The 19,307-nt window shown below is 42.7% G+C and overlaps 1 protein-coding gene across 1 annotated transcript; it reads right to left on the bottom strand.

Moving 5' to 3' along the window:
• Positions 1-13,138: 13,138 nt before the first annotated feature.
• Positions 13,139-17,764, bottom strand: LOC144513380 (neoverrucotoxin subunit alpha-like). Its single transcript, XM_078244440.1, has 2 exons — positions 17,716-17,764; positions 13,139-13,971 (listed from the first exon to the last, which is right to left on the bottom strand). The coding sequence occupies exons 1-2, from the start codon at positions 17,762-17,764 to the stop codon at positions 13,436-13,438; spliced, it is 585 nt and encodes a 194-aa protein (XP_078100566.1). The 3' UTR covers positions 13,139-13,435.
• Between the last annotated feature and the right edge of the window lie 1,543 nt (positions 17,765-19,307).

The raw sequence follows: 19,307 nt of genomic DNA, 5'->3' as shown, positions 1-19,307 counted from the left end.
TTACAGCCAGACACTAACGTTAACGTTAGCCTAACTGTTAGCCTACTTGACTTGCTGGTGTGAGGAGATGGCTACGAGAGGACTTGATGGGGAGAGGGTGGCTGAGCAGGATGGTAACTCGTAACTAAAATGACAAGAGTTTCCTCCTCCTGCTCCTCGGAGCGTTTCTTGCTGAATTTAAATGAAAACAAGCTGCTTTGCTTTGCGTTTCATATTAGCTAATTGCTACCATCTGTGTCTGTCTCATTGAGCTTGCTTGAAAAGCTTGCGTGCCAACGTCATTCCTTTCATTGGATCACTTGCTGGTGACGATGCAGCCTGTGGGCTGGCTTAAGAGTCCACACGTGGGGTAGAAGCCGCTGATTGGCTGAGAAGCTTTCACTCAAAGCTTTCCTCGGGCTGCTTATTGGATGAACTGCTAGAATGAAAATCACTCACTACTCACTATAGGCCTGGGTTAAAATGGGTGGGCCCGGACCTAAAATGGGTGGGCCCAGGCCCACCAGAGCCCAATGGTAGCGCCGCGGGTGCGGTGGTAACAAGACAATCACTGATACACAGAGATGGAAGATACCTGCGTGAAGCTGGCCCCCGATGCCATCCAAAAATGATTAAAAACATTGCTATTTGTTTGTGCTACCTTTGTGCCGGTTTGTGCCATAAAAATTATCGTTTGTGCTGTTAAAGTAATTAAACTTTACATTTTCTAGCCAGTGACGTCACCAGCCCCCCATTCATATCCAAATCTCCCCAAAATGGTCTCAATCGTTTGTGTTACGTTTGTGCTGATTTGTGCCGTTAAAAGTAACATTTGTGCTACTTCAGTTTTTACGTTACCAGGCTTTATTTGTTACACGGCTACTATTTGCACTGCAAAGGCTTCTGACACCAGCCATCACTCCCATGAACAGGACATTCTAAAATGCTTAACGTGAAAAAGCTTAACGTGGTTTAATGTAGCTAAACAATGATCAATGATTACCAAATTTCTCTCTCATATTGCTCCTCATAACCACTGAAAACCTTCAAAACATCTAACCCAAAGTTAAATTATTATGGACGTTATCTGACATTAAGTGTTTCTGCTTCACATTTTCAGCAGGGCAGCGGAGCGGCTATGGGTTGATTCTCCACGGTTCTCATGGGCTTTATAAGTCATAACATGAAAAAGCTTAATGTGGTTTAATGTACCTAAACAACGATCAATCATCACAACATTTCTCTCTCATATTGCTCCTCATAACCACTGAAAACGGTCAAAAAATTTAACCCAAAGTCTAATTATTATGGACGTTATCTGACATTAAGCGTTTCTGCTTCATTAAGGCTATAGGCCTTTATCGCATCACAATAGAACGCTGGAAGTAACCGCCAAAAATTGCTGAAGCAGTGTACTGCGTCTTCCGGTTATTATCGCTGGAGTACTTCGCTCTCGCATCTCCCAAAAGTGAGTCAAGACGATGTGGTGCGACTCGTGAATGAACACTCCAAGGTAAAATCTTCCAAGCTGGACAAAGGATAGAAGTTCTTCTACGAGAATTTTATCTTCAATTATAGAGGTAAGTGGCTTGAATTCTGTTGGCGAGTTATCGCTGATTGCTAGCTTGTTATGTTTAATAAGCTAATGAATCCTTTTTCAGTATGATGTGATAATCTTTCCCTTTTTTGCTGCAGTGTCAGATTTAGTGAGTGAGGAAGTGGTAGTGCAGGCGAGCTGCTACCGTTCTATGCAAAAGAATGAAGAGCCACATACACTTCAGGTTACATTGTCAGGAAGTCCAGGCCTGAGTCCGAAATCATGCCCTAGTCCCTACTCATCAACATGCATTACTGGCTTTCTGTAGTCTTTTGTTTATCAACAGGACATCATGTAGATAGTAGTCTAATCTTTCTGATCCCTGTTGGATTTCATCCGATTTACAGTTTGGATCCAGACAGTGCTACAATACCAAAATACTGCAAACTTGTAATGTGTAGTGAATAGAGCATGGTTTCACACCTACACAGGTTCAGGTGCATTTGTTCAGTATGTTTTTGTTTCTTCTGCTGTCGCAGATGCTCTTTTTTTGTTGTTCTATTGCTGTTGCAATGTCCCTTTTTTGTTGTTCTACTGCTGTTGCCTTCATTTTGTTCAACCTAGTTTCACAATAATGTTCCTAGTGTCAAGTAAATGCTTCTTACTGTATAGCCTAAACATCCAAACTTTCCATCAAGTATATGTTCTCCATTTCTAGATTGTGCTGCATGTCATTAAACCTGTGAAATTAAATGGATGCTCCTGCTCGTGTGCTGCTGGAATGGCTTTATCAACCATGTGGTTGCACTCCTGTTTCAAACGGCTCATTACAGCACCATGGGGCTGAAAACTGTGCCAACCCCACTGTTGTGCACTGGTGTGCTTCAATCATGGCACCGACCAAGGACACAGGTAAGTTTGTCGGATGGAAGTTGTGTGTTTAAAGTTTGTAAGTGCACACTGTTGGAATACTGATTCTGCACTACTAGTGTAGATGTTTCTGCACAGTGTATCAATCCCCCTCTACACCTCATCCATATGAATGGTTCACATGGTAATGTAAGATATGTGTGGGTCCTTCAGATATAGCCATACATACTGTATACTCCATAACGATGTTTGAAATTCTAGTATTACACTCACACAACCCACACATCACATATGCATATACATTTGTATGGAGTTTCCTTCTATTTTGCAGAGCAGCTGTTGCCTGCAGAGGATGGACTAGTGCCTTGAGGTTCAGTTCTTTCTTAAAAGTGCACACCAGTAATACCCCGAGAAATCATTAAACATCCAGATGCCCTCTCATTCCCACAACTCCCATTAATTAGTGGCTACACATTAAAACGGCATCTACAGTTTGCCCCCAATTGTCATCAGTTTTATCACATACAGAGTTTAGAAGTAACCCGTGAATTGGCAATTATCATTGAAGAGAATACAAGGGGGCAGTCGGAGAATCCTTTGTGGAAGGAAGTCCGACAGCCCTGCCTAACTTCCAGTAGATTCAGTGAAGTTTGTAGCGTTAGAGGGGAGTCATCTAGTCAGGCTCTGGCAGCCAGGATCATGAAGGGAGTAAGGCAAACACCTGCCATGAAAAGGGGTATTGACCTTGAGCCAGAAGTTTTACAACAGTACAGTGACCTTTGCAATGTCAGTGTCGCTCCTTCTGGATTCGTTGTGAATCCTGATGCGCCTTAACTTGGTGCTAGCCCTGATGCCAAAGTGTATGATCCCACAGCAAATCCCCCCTTTGGGTTAGCCGAAATGAAATGCCCAATTGTTAACAGTATAACAGAGGTTACGCATGTGAAGTTTATTGGTGGTCAGGCCAAACTAAAAAAAAATCACAAGTATTTCTGGCAAGGCCAGTTAGCCATAACTGGTTTAAAATGGTGTGATTTCATCACATCCACACAAAGCGACCTCACAGTAGAGCAAATTTGGCTTGATGAGTCGCTGATCAATGAAATGAAAGATGAACTTGATATATTTTATTTTGGCACATATATGGAAACATACCTGAAATTAAAGTATCTCTATATGTCCCTCACCCATTTTTTTTTTTTTAAGATTTTTTTGGGGCTTCTTCCCTTTATTTCAGAGTGAGAGACAGTGGATAGACAAGAAACATGGGAGAGAGATGGGGGATGACACGCAGCAAAGGGCCGCAGGTCAGATTTGAACCGCTCTTACTGGGTGAACCTGGTGCCTCTTTTGAAGGGGGGGTATGAGGGTTGCCACAACATCAGACAGCATCTGGTCAATGACAAAGCCTTTATCAGCCATGCACGCATCTCCAGGCTCAAACAGGCTGAGGATCCCTGACTGCCATGTAATTTCTCGGTCTGATATCAAACCTGTGAATAGCTGTGAGATAAAGATGATAACACCACATGGGGCAATGCCAATTAGATCTTTGAAAGTGTTGGTGTTCTTGTAGGAGGAGAATGTTTCTGACTAGAGGGTGAGTGATGATGGTGCCTCACATCTGAGTTCTGTGCAGTCCAGACTAACATGCACGTTCAGGCAATACTGTGCAAACTTTGGTGGCATTGTTGCTTGCACCTGTTCCCTTGCCATCCAGATTGGTACTGACCCCAAAACAATGAATAGATAGTTGGCCCATGTAATTATTATTCTGCTCACCGTAGTGGTACTGATTCCGAAGTATCTGCAATCACCTTCTCCTTCATACCAACGGCAACTCGACAGCAGTAAAGAAACACTTCATCCACATGTGCCAGCCTCCGGTTCGGGCTTGGTTTCTCCAATGCCATAACATTGCTTGTCCTCTGAGCTCTGCTCCAGTAGACTAGCCTGGATGCTGAGGGGGAAACCGATTCCCAAAATGACCAAAACACCTTCTCGGATTGAAAACGGGTGTAGAACCGGAATTCCTCGTCAGTGGCACAGTATCTGGGTCAAAGACGAATAAAGATTTAAAATTTGAAAACAAATGAAAGTGTCAATAAATGCAAATTCAAGCACTTTCTATTTTTATTACTGCTAACCAAACATGCACTGCTCAAAAAAACACAATTTTTAACACAATTAATATATTTGGGTATTTACTCTTTATTAATTAAATGGGCTCATCGTTTGATTTTGGTCACACAATAGTCCATGCCAAAAACAGAAAAATTATGAAAGATGTCTTAAAATTTTTTACAGTAAAGGTAATCAGGTTTGTATTGTATACTCAACTCAGGAAAACATGATTGCAATATACCATGAAAATCAGAGTTAAATTACTTGTGAAATCCAAAAGTTTGGACAAAAGTATTTCTTGTGTTAAATAGTAAATACGCTCAGTATTGGTATTATATTTGTATGTACAATTGTAAAGATCCACACAGTTATGCCTAAGAAAAATAATGCTTTTATTAATTCTTTTGACATTTTTGTCACATTTTGTCAAATTTTCATTTCTTGCATTAAATACTCATACAAGTGAGTAAAGAGGGGGGAGTAAAGCAATATAATGCTTTTAAAATGTATATTTATTTTTAACATTATGAAAATGCTTTTGGACACCAGAATTGACATGCCACGTCTTTGACTCACCTGTTGATGTTTAGTGTGCAGGACAGGTCCCTCAGTTGTCATTCTAAACACCTTAGCCTCCAGTTGCCTGATGGTTTCGGCAGCAGCATCAGCATCTAGTCCACATGCGGAGTCGTGGGCGTAGTTGTGATCTCTGGCGGGTTCTTCATCCTCCACAACTGTAGGCTGTTCACCGCTTCCTCTATAGCAGAGTCGCTATCCTGAAGTTCTTCAACTACGAAATTGCACTTTTTTACTGTAAGATTAAAGTGAGAAGAGCTTGGATGTTAAACAAGAGCTTATTCATTATTTTACATACTACTGTTAAAAAAAAGCAAATACAGGCTACTCTTTTTTCACTTGCTCTGATTACTTTAAGTTTTTATTTTGTATTCCTCCTGAAAGTGACTTTATTTTGTTGTACATCTGGCTTCAGGTTGCATTACAAATTAATTTTACTTGAACAGTGCAGTGTTATACTATTTTAATAAATAGAGACCTTATTGAAATTAGTTTTGTGTAAATTGTTAATAATTGAGCAATGGGAAAATAATCGCTAATCGAAAAAATAATCACTAGATCGTTTAAAAAATAATCGTTTGGGACAGCCCTAAATTGGACTTAGGGTTGGATTTTTTTGACAGTTTTCAGTGGTTATGAGGAGCAATATGAGAGAGAAATTTTGTAATCATTGATCATTGTTTAGGTACATGAAACCACGTTAAGCTTTTTCACGTTAAGTGTTTTAGAATGTCCCGTTCATGGGAGTGATGGCTGGTGTCAGAAGCCTTAGCAGCGCAAAAGTGTAACAAATAAAGCCTGATAACATAAAAACTGAAGTAGCACAAATGTTTAACAGCACAAACGTAGCACAAATGGATAGCAGTGTTTTTAATCATTTTTGGGCCAGCTTCACGCAGGTATGGAAGATGACTGCCAGGGGGAGACAATGACAATGCTATAAATATTATTATACATAAATAATTTATCTGTAATTGCTTGTGCTTGAGTTTGTTTTTCTTAGTTGACTAGACCAATTCATTACATTACTTTAGGTCGTTGGTTTTCAACCTGTTTTGGGCAAGTGTAACAGGTGTTCACGTCTCTTCCTTTGTGTACAGTTAATAACGTCCCCGTTAACACCGTTATTACAGCTGACGGTAGTTTCTGCGCTGTATTGTGTGATGGTTGGCGACTAATGGCTAACAGAAGAACCACAGACAGCTCTGATGTCGTTGATCATTTATTTGCCAACAAACCTTCGAGTTCTGAGGAACACAAGCCCGGTCTCAGTAAAACTATTCAATATAAAATAAAGTTATAATCAAAGGAAACTTACGAGACTGATTTCTGAAGCCAAGCTCATAAACAACCACTAACTGACAACTGATCATCATGATATAATTATTCTGGATGTACCGTCTCTCAGTTAAACTATACATTAATATTTACAGGTTTCATCAGTTATTATTACACACTCACCTGTTCCCACGGTGATGGAAGCTTTATACCCAGAACGTTACCTCGGATACTGTAACCTACAGAGGCGATTTCTTTAAGACTGAAAGGGAAGCTCAGCTTCCCATAACATTAATGGTCAAATATGTACTATTGTGTTAACATTGTATTGACTAAAAATGCATTAGAACACGTTCATCTGGAGGACAAGTTTGTTCAGAATCAGCTACATATAGCAGGTCGATTGACTCAATTTCCTTCTCATACGTTCCCGTAGCGTCACAGTGCATTTCCCTGTTGAAGTCTGGCGTCTTCCATGGGGCTGCTTTCAACAGTTTTTTCAGTGATTCGAATCTAGACATTGGATAAATGCTGCGATTATGTCCTGCCCACGGATGCTCAGTGTCTCTGGAGGAGTGGGCTGGCCTGGACTCCGGGCTTCTGCGTGATGATTGGAGGGTCTGTCGAAAGGCTGCATCTTCTTTTGATTGACAGTGGTTTTGTACTATAAAAAGTCGCTGAAGCTATTCAAGCTCAGTCCCATCGCGGATTTTGCAGGTGTAGTTGAAAGACGAACTGCTGCAACCTATTTCTTGGTATTTGCTTGGAGAAATTGCTAGCCAATTTTCAACATACATTTCATACAATTATGCACCACATTCCTTGTTTCAGTTTGAACTAATTCTCACATTTCCTCCTTCGAGTTTAATATCGTTTTGTTAGATCGTTTGTTCATTCATTCATTCATACAGTAGGCTAGTGTCGTAGGGGAGAACTAGCCAGCTGCACACGATGGCAGACAATGCTAATATTGTCGACCTGATTTTGGCGAAGCCATTTGAAAGTCTTCCTTATGAGGAGAAACTTAGAATTAAACAGCAGGGCAGATCAACACCTAAGATTGATTTAGTGCAAAATATAGGGAAAAGTAACAGGTCTTTTCAGCTCTCCTGGTATGACAAAGTTAGCTGGCTGACTGGAAGTGCTGTGACAAAGAAAATGTACTGCTGGCCATGCCTCTTGATGTTGTTGCTCTTGATTCCAAGTCGGCGTAGCATGCGGACGTGTCTTTGTCTCTGTCCTGTGTTTACATTTGTAAATATTGTTTTTTTCATCTATTCCCGGTATATTTGTTTTTGAGCAAACTTTATCTGGCACATTGCTGTGTTTGCTTTACATGCAACGTCCATGTACTGTGAGGTACGGATTCACTTTCGTGACTTTTTGTAACTTTTTTTTACTCCGCATCTCGGAACTCCAGCCGGATAGCTAGCTCATTAGCTTTTGCTAGCAGCTGCTCCCTTTGTTCTCAAGCGGACAACTTTTCCCCCAAACTCCTCCGCTGTATCACTGGACTTACTTGCTCTTGTTTTAGTTTTCGTCTACTCCTCTCATCTATCCCGTATCCAGTTTTTGTGCAATTGTGCTATTTTTCTCTGCTTGACTCACTGTAAACATCTGTGGATCGCGAGGAATCTACAGGCTCCGGCTTCGGACCTCCCCTGCTTCTACCATAGGGTGACCAGACGTCCCGGTTTGACCGGGACAGTCCAGATTTGACCAGGACAGTCCCGATTTTGTGTTGCTTGTCCCGAGTCCCGACAAACACGCTAAAATGTCCCGGTTTACACCAACCACTATGAAATTGTCTCGGTTGAACAGTTAAAATGCTGACAGCTAAACGGTGTAAAAGTGTATTGTGTGTATTGACTGTATTGTAGAGGAACAGCGGGACGTACAACAGTCTGCCGCTAAAGCTATGAGCTAAAAGACACAAAGTAGCCCAGGTTGCGTTTACTTAAAACTGGCAAAACTGGAATGTGGTGCATTCATAGTTATTGTAAAATACCCTTTTCTCATCTGTTTTTGTCGTTTAACAGCAATTTATTGTTGAAATAACTTATTTTTAAAAGTTATTGTTATAATTTTTTGTAATTTTTAATAAATCATTTAAATTCACCCCTTTTTTTTGTGCTGATCCGAAAATTGATCCGATTTGTGACTCATAACCGTGATCCGATCCAACTGTGAGTTTTGTGATCTGTTGCACCCCTATACAAAACCATTCCAAATAATCAAAGTGATGTAAGGCAAAACAGGTTATTGAACTCATGTCAATTCCTGATGATTCATAAGATGTAAAGGAATGAAGTAATGCACAAATCATGAATTCATGCATGAATTCATAATTCATGTACCCTTCCCGTAAAGTGTTACCATAACTTTAGTTCAAGCCTGTGGCAGCAGTCCATGAAAAATCCCTTTTCACAGAGTTTTTCACAAGTTCAGTGGGTGCATTTTCCAAAAGAATGCTTTGATTCTGAAAAATACAGTTGGTCCCCCACGAAACTCACTCAGTGTCTTTTAATATTATTTCTTAGATATGTAGGTTACATACCAAGAAAGTGCATAAATATTAACTGAGATACCCCATTATGTTGTGAGCAGTAGGCCTACGTGTGCTTTTGGCAAAATTGTGTCTAATCTGTCTGTGTCTATGTCTGACCTGGACTAGCACATGTTCACGTTAAAAAGCATGTGCGTGCATGAGCACTACGGTCACGCGCAAAGTGTCCCGGTTTTAGTTCCGTGAAATCTAGTCACCCTATTCTACCATCCACTACCTGGCTAGCCAGTTAGCTCATCTAGCTGCTGTTTCTTCATCTTCAGGCCCAAACAGGACGGATAATATTCATCCTCCGGACAACGTTGGGCGATATACTGGACTTTATTTTCGCTGGACTACACTTCTTGCTGCATCTCTGGACCATTTATTTTCGCCACTCTCGCTCTGCTGGCTAACTGGCTGCTATTAGCTGTTAGCGGAGCCAGGTATTGTTACTGTTAGCCACAATCGCCCGGACAGCTATCCTCACTGCTATCTTCACTGGTGATATTCCCCGGACTACCATCTTCCACAACACCATAACATCACATCCCTTCTGTTACGGGACACCCATCTCCCACGGTATTTCTGTTCGTATCCTCAGCCAGGCCCAGACTAAGCTCTGAACACTGTCAATGTCCATTGCTAGCTTCCACCTGGCCAGCTAGCTGCTAGCTTTTACCTGGCTAGCTAGCTGCTGTTAGCTGCTAGCAGAGCCTGCTATTGTTATTGTTAGCCATCGTCTTATTTCCACATAAATTCCTTTATAAGCCCATAACTTTATTTCACTCCACTAACAAGACTAAACGTCCAGTTTCTAAAGCTATGGCCCATATAATCATCCTTCTTCTCCTCTGCTCCTCAGGAGACATAGAACCAAACCCAGGCCCTATCACCTTCCCTACCCACCAGGTGCTTTAATTCACTGACTTCTGCAACTGCAAAAATCTCGGGTTTATGCACCTTAACATCAGAAGTCTGCTCCCTAAACTCAATTTATTCACCTCCCTTGCTCACTCAGCCAACCCTGACATCCTAGCCGTATCTGAATCCTGGCTCAGGAAATCCACCAATAATTCAGAAATAGCAATCCCCAATTATAACATTTTCCGTCAAGATAGAACCGCCAAAGGGGGAGGTGTTGCAATATATTATAGAGAGAGCTTACAGAGCTCTGTCATCGTATCAAGGTCCGCTCCCAAACAATTTGAGCTCCTACTTTTAAAAATCCAACTCTCTAGAAACAAGACGATTACCGTTGCTGCTTATTACAGACCCCCCTCAGCCCCAAGCAGTGCCCTGCCATCTGTGAACTAATCGCCCCCCATCTAAATGCTGAATTTTTACTGCTAGGAGATTTAAACCTGGATATGCTCAACACCCCAACTCTCACCCCACTCTACTTGCTAAGCTTGATACCCTCAACCTCACACAAATTATAAATGAACCTACGAGATACAACCTCAAAGCCGGAAATAAGGGCACACAAATAGATATTGCCCTGACCAACCTGCCCTCTAAATACATCCTAGCTGTCTTCAACCAGGATCTCAGTGATCATTGCCCGATTGCATGCATCCGTAACGGGTCCGCGGTCAAACGTCCACAACTTATCTCAGTCAGACGCTGTTTAAAACATTTCTGCGAACAAGCCTTTCTGACTGACCTGAACCTTGTAGCTTGGGAGAACATTAACCTCATTCCGATAGTGGAGGATGCCTGGAGGTCATTCAAAACTGATTTCCTATCTGTCCTAAATAAGCATGCCCCATTTAAAAAGTTTAGAACCAAGAGTAGATACAGTCCCTGGTTCACTACAGAGTTGACCGCCCTCAACCAACATAAAAACATCCTGTGGCGAACTGCATTAGCCTCGAACAACCCCCATAACATGCAAGTCTTTAAAGAAGCCAGGAACCGGTAAACTCAGGCAGTCCGAGTAGCTAAGGCTCGCTACTTCAAACTGAAATTTGCTTCTTGCAGTACTAATTCAAAAAAGTTTTGGGACACTGTAAAAATTATGGAGAACAAGAACGGAGGAAGGAAGCTAATGAAGACTTTCAGCTCCACACAACTCTCTCTGAGGAGCTTTTACATGATTCTTTGAGGACTAACTCTGTTTTAACACATCTGTCCATTAAATCAACTCATCCATTAGTCCTATGCCCTGCTACACCCTCCTACAACCCCCTAACGCTCTCCTACGCCACCCTCCGCCCCTGCTACACCCTCTTACGTCCCTGCTACACCCTCTACGTCCCTGCTACACCCTCCTACACCCTCCTCGCCCTCCTACGCCCTCCTACACCTCCTACGCCCCCTATGCTCTCCTACACCCTCCTACTCCCTGCTACACACCCCTACACCCTCCTACACCCCTGCTACGCCCTCCTACGCCCCTCTACGCTCTCCTACACCCTCCTACGCCCCTGCTACACACCCCCTACACCCTCCTACGCCCTGTTACACCCTCCTACACTCAGCTACGCCCTCCTACACCCTCCTATGCCCTGCTTCACACCCCCTACACCCTCCTGCGCCATGCTACTCCCCAGTACACCCTCCTATGCCCTGCAACACCCTCCTACACCCAGCTACGCCTCCCACGCCCTCCTACGCCCTGCTACGCCCCCTACACTCTCCTACGCCCCCCTATGCCCTCCTACACCCTCCTACGCCCCTGCTACACCCTCCTACGCCCTTCTACGCCCCCCTACACCCTCCCTACGCCCCCTACGCCCTGCTACACCCTCCTACACCCTCCTACACCCCATTACACCCTGCTTCACCCTCCAACGCCCTCCTACACCCTCCTACACCCTCCTACACCCTGCTATGCCCTCCTACGCCCTCCTACACCCTCCTATGCCCTGCTACACCCCCTTACACCCTCCTACGCCCTGCTACGTCCCCCTACACCCTCCTACACCCTCCTACACCCTGCTACGCCCTCCTACGCCCTCCTATGCCCTGCTACACCCCCGTACACCCTCCTATGCCCTGCTACACCCCCTACACCCTCCTACGCCCTGCTACGTCCCCCTACACCCTCCTACACCCTGCTACACCCTCCTACAACCTGCTAATGGGTCAGGGTTTCTTAATAACGTTGGTTAACTTAGCTAATGTGACGATACCAGGAACGCTTACAGGCAAACATACTCCTGACGTTAAGTCACCCTAAATCTTTAGTGCGTAACTATTTCATAATGAACGTCTGTTACATTCCAGCCATTACCATATGAGTTGATAGGAAGCTAATGAAGACTTTCAGCTCCACACAACTCTCTCTGAGGAGCTTTTACATGATTCTTTGAGGACAAACTCAAAAACGTTTTTACACATCTGTCCATTAAATCAACTCATCCATTAGTCGTCAAAATCAGCAAGGAGTTTCTTTAGTCAAGGACAGATCTACTTACTCAACTTAATGTAACAGAGTATTTGTACACTGTGGTATTACTAGTGTCAGTGAAAGATCAGAGTACTTCTTCCTCCTCTGTTGAAATCATGAGAGAGTTAATGTCTGTTGGTAACTAAATGTAAACTGTATTTTAAACCCACAACGGCCATCTTAGCAATCATTCTTTAACCAGATAATTCATTTGTTATCACAGTGAAGTTAGCAGAAGGATACATGTGAGACTACAGACGGTTTTATACAAAACACATATTCTATTTATGGAAATTGACATGGTTGTGTATATTTCTGTTTCCTGTTTTATTTTGTAGTCTGTTTTCTCTCATGTCATGTCTTGTTTTACTCCCTGCCTTGTGTTTTCCCGCCTTTGTGATTGTCTGCCCCACCCTGATGTGTTTCACCTGTTCCTGAGCTCTCGTGTCACCTGTCCCTTGTTTCACCCTCGTTACCTTGTGTATTTAGTCTCTGTGTTGTCTTTGTCTGGTGTCAGATCATTGTATTGTTTTGGGCGTTAGTGTGTGTAGTCTACCCCCTTTGTCTCGGTGTTCCAGTTTTTGTGATTCCTGTTCTTTTGGCTTCTTCTACATTTTGGAACTATTTTGCCTTCTGTCTTCAGGACTGCTTTGGTTGTATTGCTTTTATTTTTATTAAATCCTCAAGCTCACCACTGCCCTGCTGTCTCTGCATTTCTGGGTCCGCCATTTCCCTGAACCCTAACAGAAATAAAGTTCATTGGATTGTATGCAGCAGAAGAATAAAACATGTTCTAATGAAGAAAATACCTTAATTGTGAAGGAAACATCTTTATTCTTTGATTTTCAAACTGAAACAGATTTACATTTGTTGAAACATGTTGAACTCATCAAGTCTTTTTTATGTTTAAACCTTTATGGAAATAAATCACTAACAGCTGAAGCTGCTCCAATAAAACATGATTACAGTGAAAATCACAGTTTATACACAACTAGTTTTCATCCCTGAGGAGATCATTTCAACATTACTAAAGAAGAAGAACATTTCTGACATTAAAGACACAATCAGTGAGACAAAGTGAAGCCTCGTCCTCCACCAACATTTAAACCACAGGACAGGAAGTTGTCTCCTCCTACAGAGGACACAGAGACACTGAGGAACCATATAAACCAAACCCAAACCCAGGATAAAGAGGTTCAGTGAATGTGGTGTTGAAGGTGTGGAGGTGGATCAGTGAGTCAGAGGAGACTGTGTAGAAGGACAGAGAGCCAGCAGGACAGTCCACATACACTCCTACTCTACCAGAGACAGAGGAGGAGGAGAGAGGGAAGTATGTTCTGCTGTTATTGTGCCAGACAGAGTAACCACCATCAGAGCACCTCAGACTCCAGGACTGATCATTACATCCAAACATACAGTCTTTAATGTCTCCTCTCCTCCTGATTCCTCTGTAAATCACTGATATAGAAACCACTCCTCTCCTCTCAACCTCCCAGTAACAGCGACCAGTCAGAACATCTCTACACAGCAGCTGAGGCCAGTATTCAAACCTCTCTGGATGATCAGGATATGGCTGATCCTCCTCCACAAATGTCACTGTCCTGTTGTTGTCAGACAGTTTGAGGTGTGTGCTCACTGTGTTTGTGTCCAGTGTGAGTTGACAGAAATCTGACGGAGAGGAGACACAACCCAGCTGCAGTTAATAATAACATCATTAGTTAAACTTTAGTTAATAATTATTATACTGTTAATGAAATGATATTTAATAATTAGTTAATGATTAATAAGTGGTTTATAAAGCATTAAATAACAATGTTTATAGATTATAGATTAACAAACTCTTTATTAACAATTAACTAATTATAATCATCAGATACAACTTTATAACATCCAAATAATGTTTATTGACGTTTTAAAAACAATTTATTAATCATTTACAAGTAATTTATAAAATATATAAAATAGGATCTGAGCAACAATAACCTGTTAAAATAACATAAATTACAGCATAACTAATAATTAGTAAACATATTCATTATCATTTTGTTGTCTGAAAGTAAAATAACTTTTAACCCCCCCTCCCAAAAATTTAAAATGTTGTTGATATTGTTTTAGTCTCAGTGATGGGCCCCAATTTTAAATAATAAAGACAGTTAGACTTCTTTTTCTTATACCTAGTTTGGTACCATTTTTATGGGGCAGGACCCCCCCCTCCACACACACACACACACACACACACTTCTCACACCAAAGTTACAACCTTGGCGATGGTTATTATGAAGTGTTACCCAAAACACAGCAGCAATTTATCATCAGACACATCTGAAGGTTTTATTCTGTGCTCATGTGCTGATGTTCATTTATATAAAGTTTAATAATGATGCATGTAGTCAGTAATGTTCTAATGAATAAAAACTATCAGCTGTGTATTTAAAGAGAAACTAGCACACTTACATTTCATCAGATCACGCCTCTGCACCCTGGAGGAAGAAACACAGTCAGAATGATTTTCTATCCAACATGAGTCCTAACTGCTGTTAGACATAATGCAGAGTTCCTCAGTTTGTCAGAGAGACAGAGAAACTCATCTCAGTTAACTGGTCACTGGTATCTAAGAGGAAAGGGAAGATAATCTAGAAATAATAAGAGACACAGACATCACTGATCTGCTCTGGTTTCATTAATGTCCTCCCACATGATAAAACACAATGTGAAATATGCACGGAGACCTTTCTGCTCATCACATTGTTTGTTGCAGTACTCTCTGAAACCTCATGGGGGCGTACAAACAAAATCATCTGTGAATAAGTAAGTAGTAGAGAAGAAGATGAGAGTGGAGGTAAAGAAAAGCAGGCTGCCTGGCAACAGCAGTAAACACATTCATAAACATGACGTACTGGCAAACATTACATGTCTACATCTACTCTAATTATTAACGTGACTGTGGTTTATATATAAGGATAATACCTAATAATTTCAAGAAAAGGTGTTTCATGGGGAAAATACTTTTAAGTTGACCTAATGATGGCACTAGACAGAAAGTCAGAATTACTACAATTCATCACATGGCGAACATTAATGTCTGAACCACATTTCATTAAAATCCATCCAATAGATAAGATGTTATCACTTAAAGCTAAAAGTGTAAACCTGCTGGTGATGCCAGAGGAACACTCAGAGGATCACTATGGATGAATCTTCTGGGGAATAAATGTCAGAACAAGATATTATCTCAACACATTTAGTAGTTGTTGAGATAGTTCAGACTTGAACAAAGCGGTGGACTGACATAACTATCCCTAGAGCCATGCTGCTAACAGGACTAAAATGAGATTGATTTTTGACATTTCCATTCTAAACTTCTGTATGTGTTTCCTAACTCAGGCCTACTCTCTCCTCTGAACAGAAATAAGAAGTTCTTCAGCTGAAGGACAAGAAATTAGAAGCACCTGCAGAGTTTGAGCTCTTGTTGTATGTTCATACCTGAGAGGGTCCAGTCTCTGTTGTGGACCAGCAAGCAGATTCAATCCTCTCAGAAGCTGTTGGATCCACCCCACTAGAAGATGAAGAAGTCATATTTTATTAATCCAAGGAGGATGAAATACATTTTTCATTTTTCAGTTATTTTAAACATTACACACACACTGGCCGAGGCCACACACATGTAAACAGGACCTAATTAGTGGACTGCTGTTTTGAAGCCTTGAGTTTGACAATTTGGCCATTGCTGGCTTAGTTTTTTGCAACCAGATGTGATGATTTTGGACGAGAGAGTGGAGGATGACGGGGCCAAGCCAATGTTGTTTATGGTGTTGTTACAGTGGTGTGTGGACATCCAATGAGAATATTATAATATTAATAGAGAGATGTCAGTCAGACAGTGGAAACCCTGGTCCTGCAGTTCCATGTCGAAGTGTTCTTGGGCAAGACTCTGAACCCCCAATTGTTCCCAATGCTGTGCCATTGGAGTGTCAATGTGTGTGTGAATGTTTATCTGATGAGCAGGTGGTAGCCTGTATGAATGGTACTGTACTAGAAAAGACTAAGACTAGGAAAGCGCTATATAAATACCGTCCATTTACATTTGCCTGTGTTTCAGTAACCCTCGAACACCGTGGTGGACACCTGTGCTCAGGGAAGCCGTCCGACTGAAGGAGCATTTCCGAGATATGTTATCCCAAAGGACTCCGGAGACAGTTGCAGGGTACCAAAGGGCCCCAAGGGCTGCAGCCTCTGGCGTGAAAGAGGCAAAGCAGCGGGCGTGGGAGAAGTTCGGAGAAGACATGGAGAATGACTTTTGGTCGGCACCAAGGTGCTTTTGGAAAACCGTTCGCCACCTCAGGAGGGGGAAGCAAGGAACCATCCACAGTAAGGATGGGACGCTGTTGACCTCAACTGAGGAGGTAATAGGGCAGTGGAAGGAGAACTTTGAGGAACTCCTGAATCCAGCTAATATGCCCTCTATGTTAGAGGCAGAGCTGGAGGATGATGGAGGATTGTCGTCAATTTCCCTGGTGGAAGTCGCTGAGATAGTCAAAAAACTCCACAGTGGCAAAGGCCCAGGGATTGATGAGATCCATCCTGAAATGCTGAAAGCTCTGGGTGTGGAGGGGCTGTCTTGGTTGACACGCCTCTTCAACATTGCGTGGAAGTCTGGGACGGTGCCTAAGGAGTGGGAGACCGGGGTGGTGGTTCCCCTGTTCAAAAAGGGGGACCATAGGGTGTGTGCCAATTATAGGGTTATCACACTTCTCAGCCTCCTTGGTAAAGGAGGGTTCGGCCGATAGTTGAAACCTCGGGTTGAAGAGGAACAATGCGGATTCTGTCCTGGTTGTGGAACAACGGACCAGATCTTCACTCTTGCAAGGATCCTGGAGGGAGCCTGGGAGTATGGCCATCCGGTCTACATGTGTTTTGGGGCTCTGGAGAAGGCGTATGACCAGGTCCCCCGGGACATACTGTGGGAGGTGCTGCGGGAGTATGGCGTGAGGGGGTCCCTTTTCAGGGCCAACCAATCTCTGTATGACCAAAGCGAGAGCTGTGTCCGGGCAGTAAGACGGACTCGTTTCAGGTGAGGGTTGGCCTCCGCCAGGGCTGCGCTTTGTCACCAATCCTGTTTGTAGGATGATGTGGTCCTGATGGCATCATCGGCCTGTGACATTCAGCACTCACTGGATCGGTTCGCAGCCGAGTGTGAAGCGGCTGGGATGAGGATTAGCACCTCTAAATCTGAGGCCATGGTTCTCAGCAGGAAACTGATGGAGTGCCTACTCCAGGTAGGAAATGAGTCCAAGTGAAAGTGAAGGAGTTCAAGTACCTTGGGGTCTTGTTCGCGAGTGAGGGGACAATGGAGCGGGAGATTGGTCGGAGAATCGGTGCAGCGGGGGCGGTATTACATTCAATTTATCGCACCGTCTCCTCCTGTGTCGGAGGTTTTCCAGCTGACTGCTGCTCTCCCCATGCTGCCGCGGCTCTTTTTGTTTCGTTGCGTTGTTGAGAAGCGAGACACAGGAATTATACTGCTGCAGCATTCATTCAGAGACAAACTGAAACCTACGCTGTACATTTACTACCACTTAACAAGTAAACTCTTGATGTATTCTCTGCTCTGATAGCTGACAGCTGTCTGCTCTGAGTGCTGACACCATCTCTCTCTCGCTCTCTCTCACGTACACACTCAGCTCTGAGCTTTTCCTTAAAGGAGCTTCCCCGTTCTTATAACACAAAGATATCCTGTCAAAGCTTCCTGTATTTGGTCCGAAAGTCCGAACCATCCAAAAAATGCTTTCACACTACAGTAGAAACAAACCAGACCATGGTTCAGCTTGACTACCTCTTTTGGTCGGACCAAATTTCGATGCCAGTACACCACTGGAGTGAAAGTAAAAACAAAGTATGATGTCAAAAAAACACTTAAAATCAGTGTTAGTCCCGCCCATGGCGCTGATTGGATGATCGTTAGTCATTGACTGAATGTGATTTTAACACTGGAAACTGATGCTTTATGTCATAATGCCAGACAATTAATCAGTAAACTTGGTGTCAGACAGGTTAGAGAAAAAAACACGGCAGCGCAGGCGACTGCAGTAGCTTTGCTCTTCCCTATGTGGTTGTGTTTGTTTGTTTTGTTTATTATTGTGTCTACAAACACCTGGACATACAATCGACAGGAACTTTTATTGATAAGATTGGGACATTGTATGGTAAATCAGCTCTAACCAAGACTCACAGCTATGAGCATTTACCACCAGAGATCACACGACCAGCGTGGAGCCAGTGGATTATTACCCCGGTAGACAGACGCAGGAGGCGGTGCAGAGACCGACAACAGATGCGGATAGAGCTGCAAAGATTAATCAATGAATAGATTAGTTGTCAACTTTTAAATTAATTGCCAACTATTTTGATAATTGATTAGTCAGTTTGAGTAATTTTGAGTAAAAGACAAAAGTAAAAATTATTTGATTCCAGCTTGTTAAATGTGAACATGTTCTAGTTTCTTCTCTCCTCTGTGACAGTAAACTAAATATCTATGAGTTGTGGACAAAACAAGACATTTGAGGATTTCATCTTGGGCATTTGGGAAACATTGATACACATTTTCTGACATTTTATAGACCAAACAACGAATCGATTAATCGATAAAATAATCAACAGATTAGTCGACTATGAAAATAATCGTTAGTTACAGCCCTAGAAGCGGGTTGCTAAGGAGGGCACCACACAGGCCCGCGCTACCCAGCCTTCTTGTGTCCAACTCCAGATCACTATGCAACAAGATGAATGAGCTGGTGGCGACCATCAAGGCAAACAGATATGCCTAAGACTGCTCACTGGTAGAGATCACAGAGATGTACAGCTGGAGCACCAATGCCTCGGTGACTGAAAGACACTGCTCACCAGACCTGGAGTTTGTCACACTGAGATGCCGACCCTTCGACTTGCCGTGTGAGTTCACGGTTGTTTTCATCACAGCTGTTTACATTCTACCCAGCGCTAACACT

This window comes from Sander vitreus, unplaced genomic scaffold, assembly GCF_031162955.1.
Source record: "Sander vitreus isolate 19-12246 unplaced genomic scaffold, sanVit1 ctg238_1, whole genome shotgun sequence".
NCBI lineage: Eukaryota > Metazoa > Chordata > Actinopteri > Perciformes > Percidae > Sander > Sander vitreus.
This window is presented reverse-complemented; position numbering and strand designations above follow the sequence as displayed.

Excerpts from the sequence above, each read along its gene's own strand:
- LOC144513380 (XM_078244440.1), bottom strand. The coding sequence starts at position 17,764 with ATGGGGAGAGCAGCAGTCAGCTGGAAAACCTCCGACACAGGAGGAGAC. Across the intron at positions 13,972-17,715 it reads CTCCGACACAGGAGGAGACG|ATTTCTGTCAACTCACACTG; the intron begins GTGCGATAAATT and ends CCTCTCCGTCAG.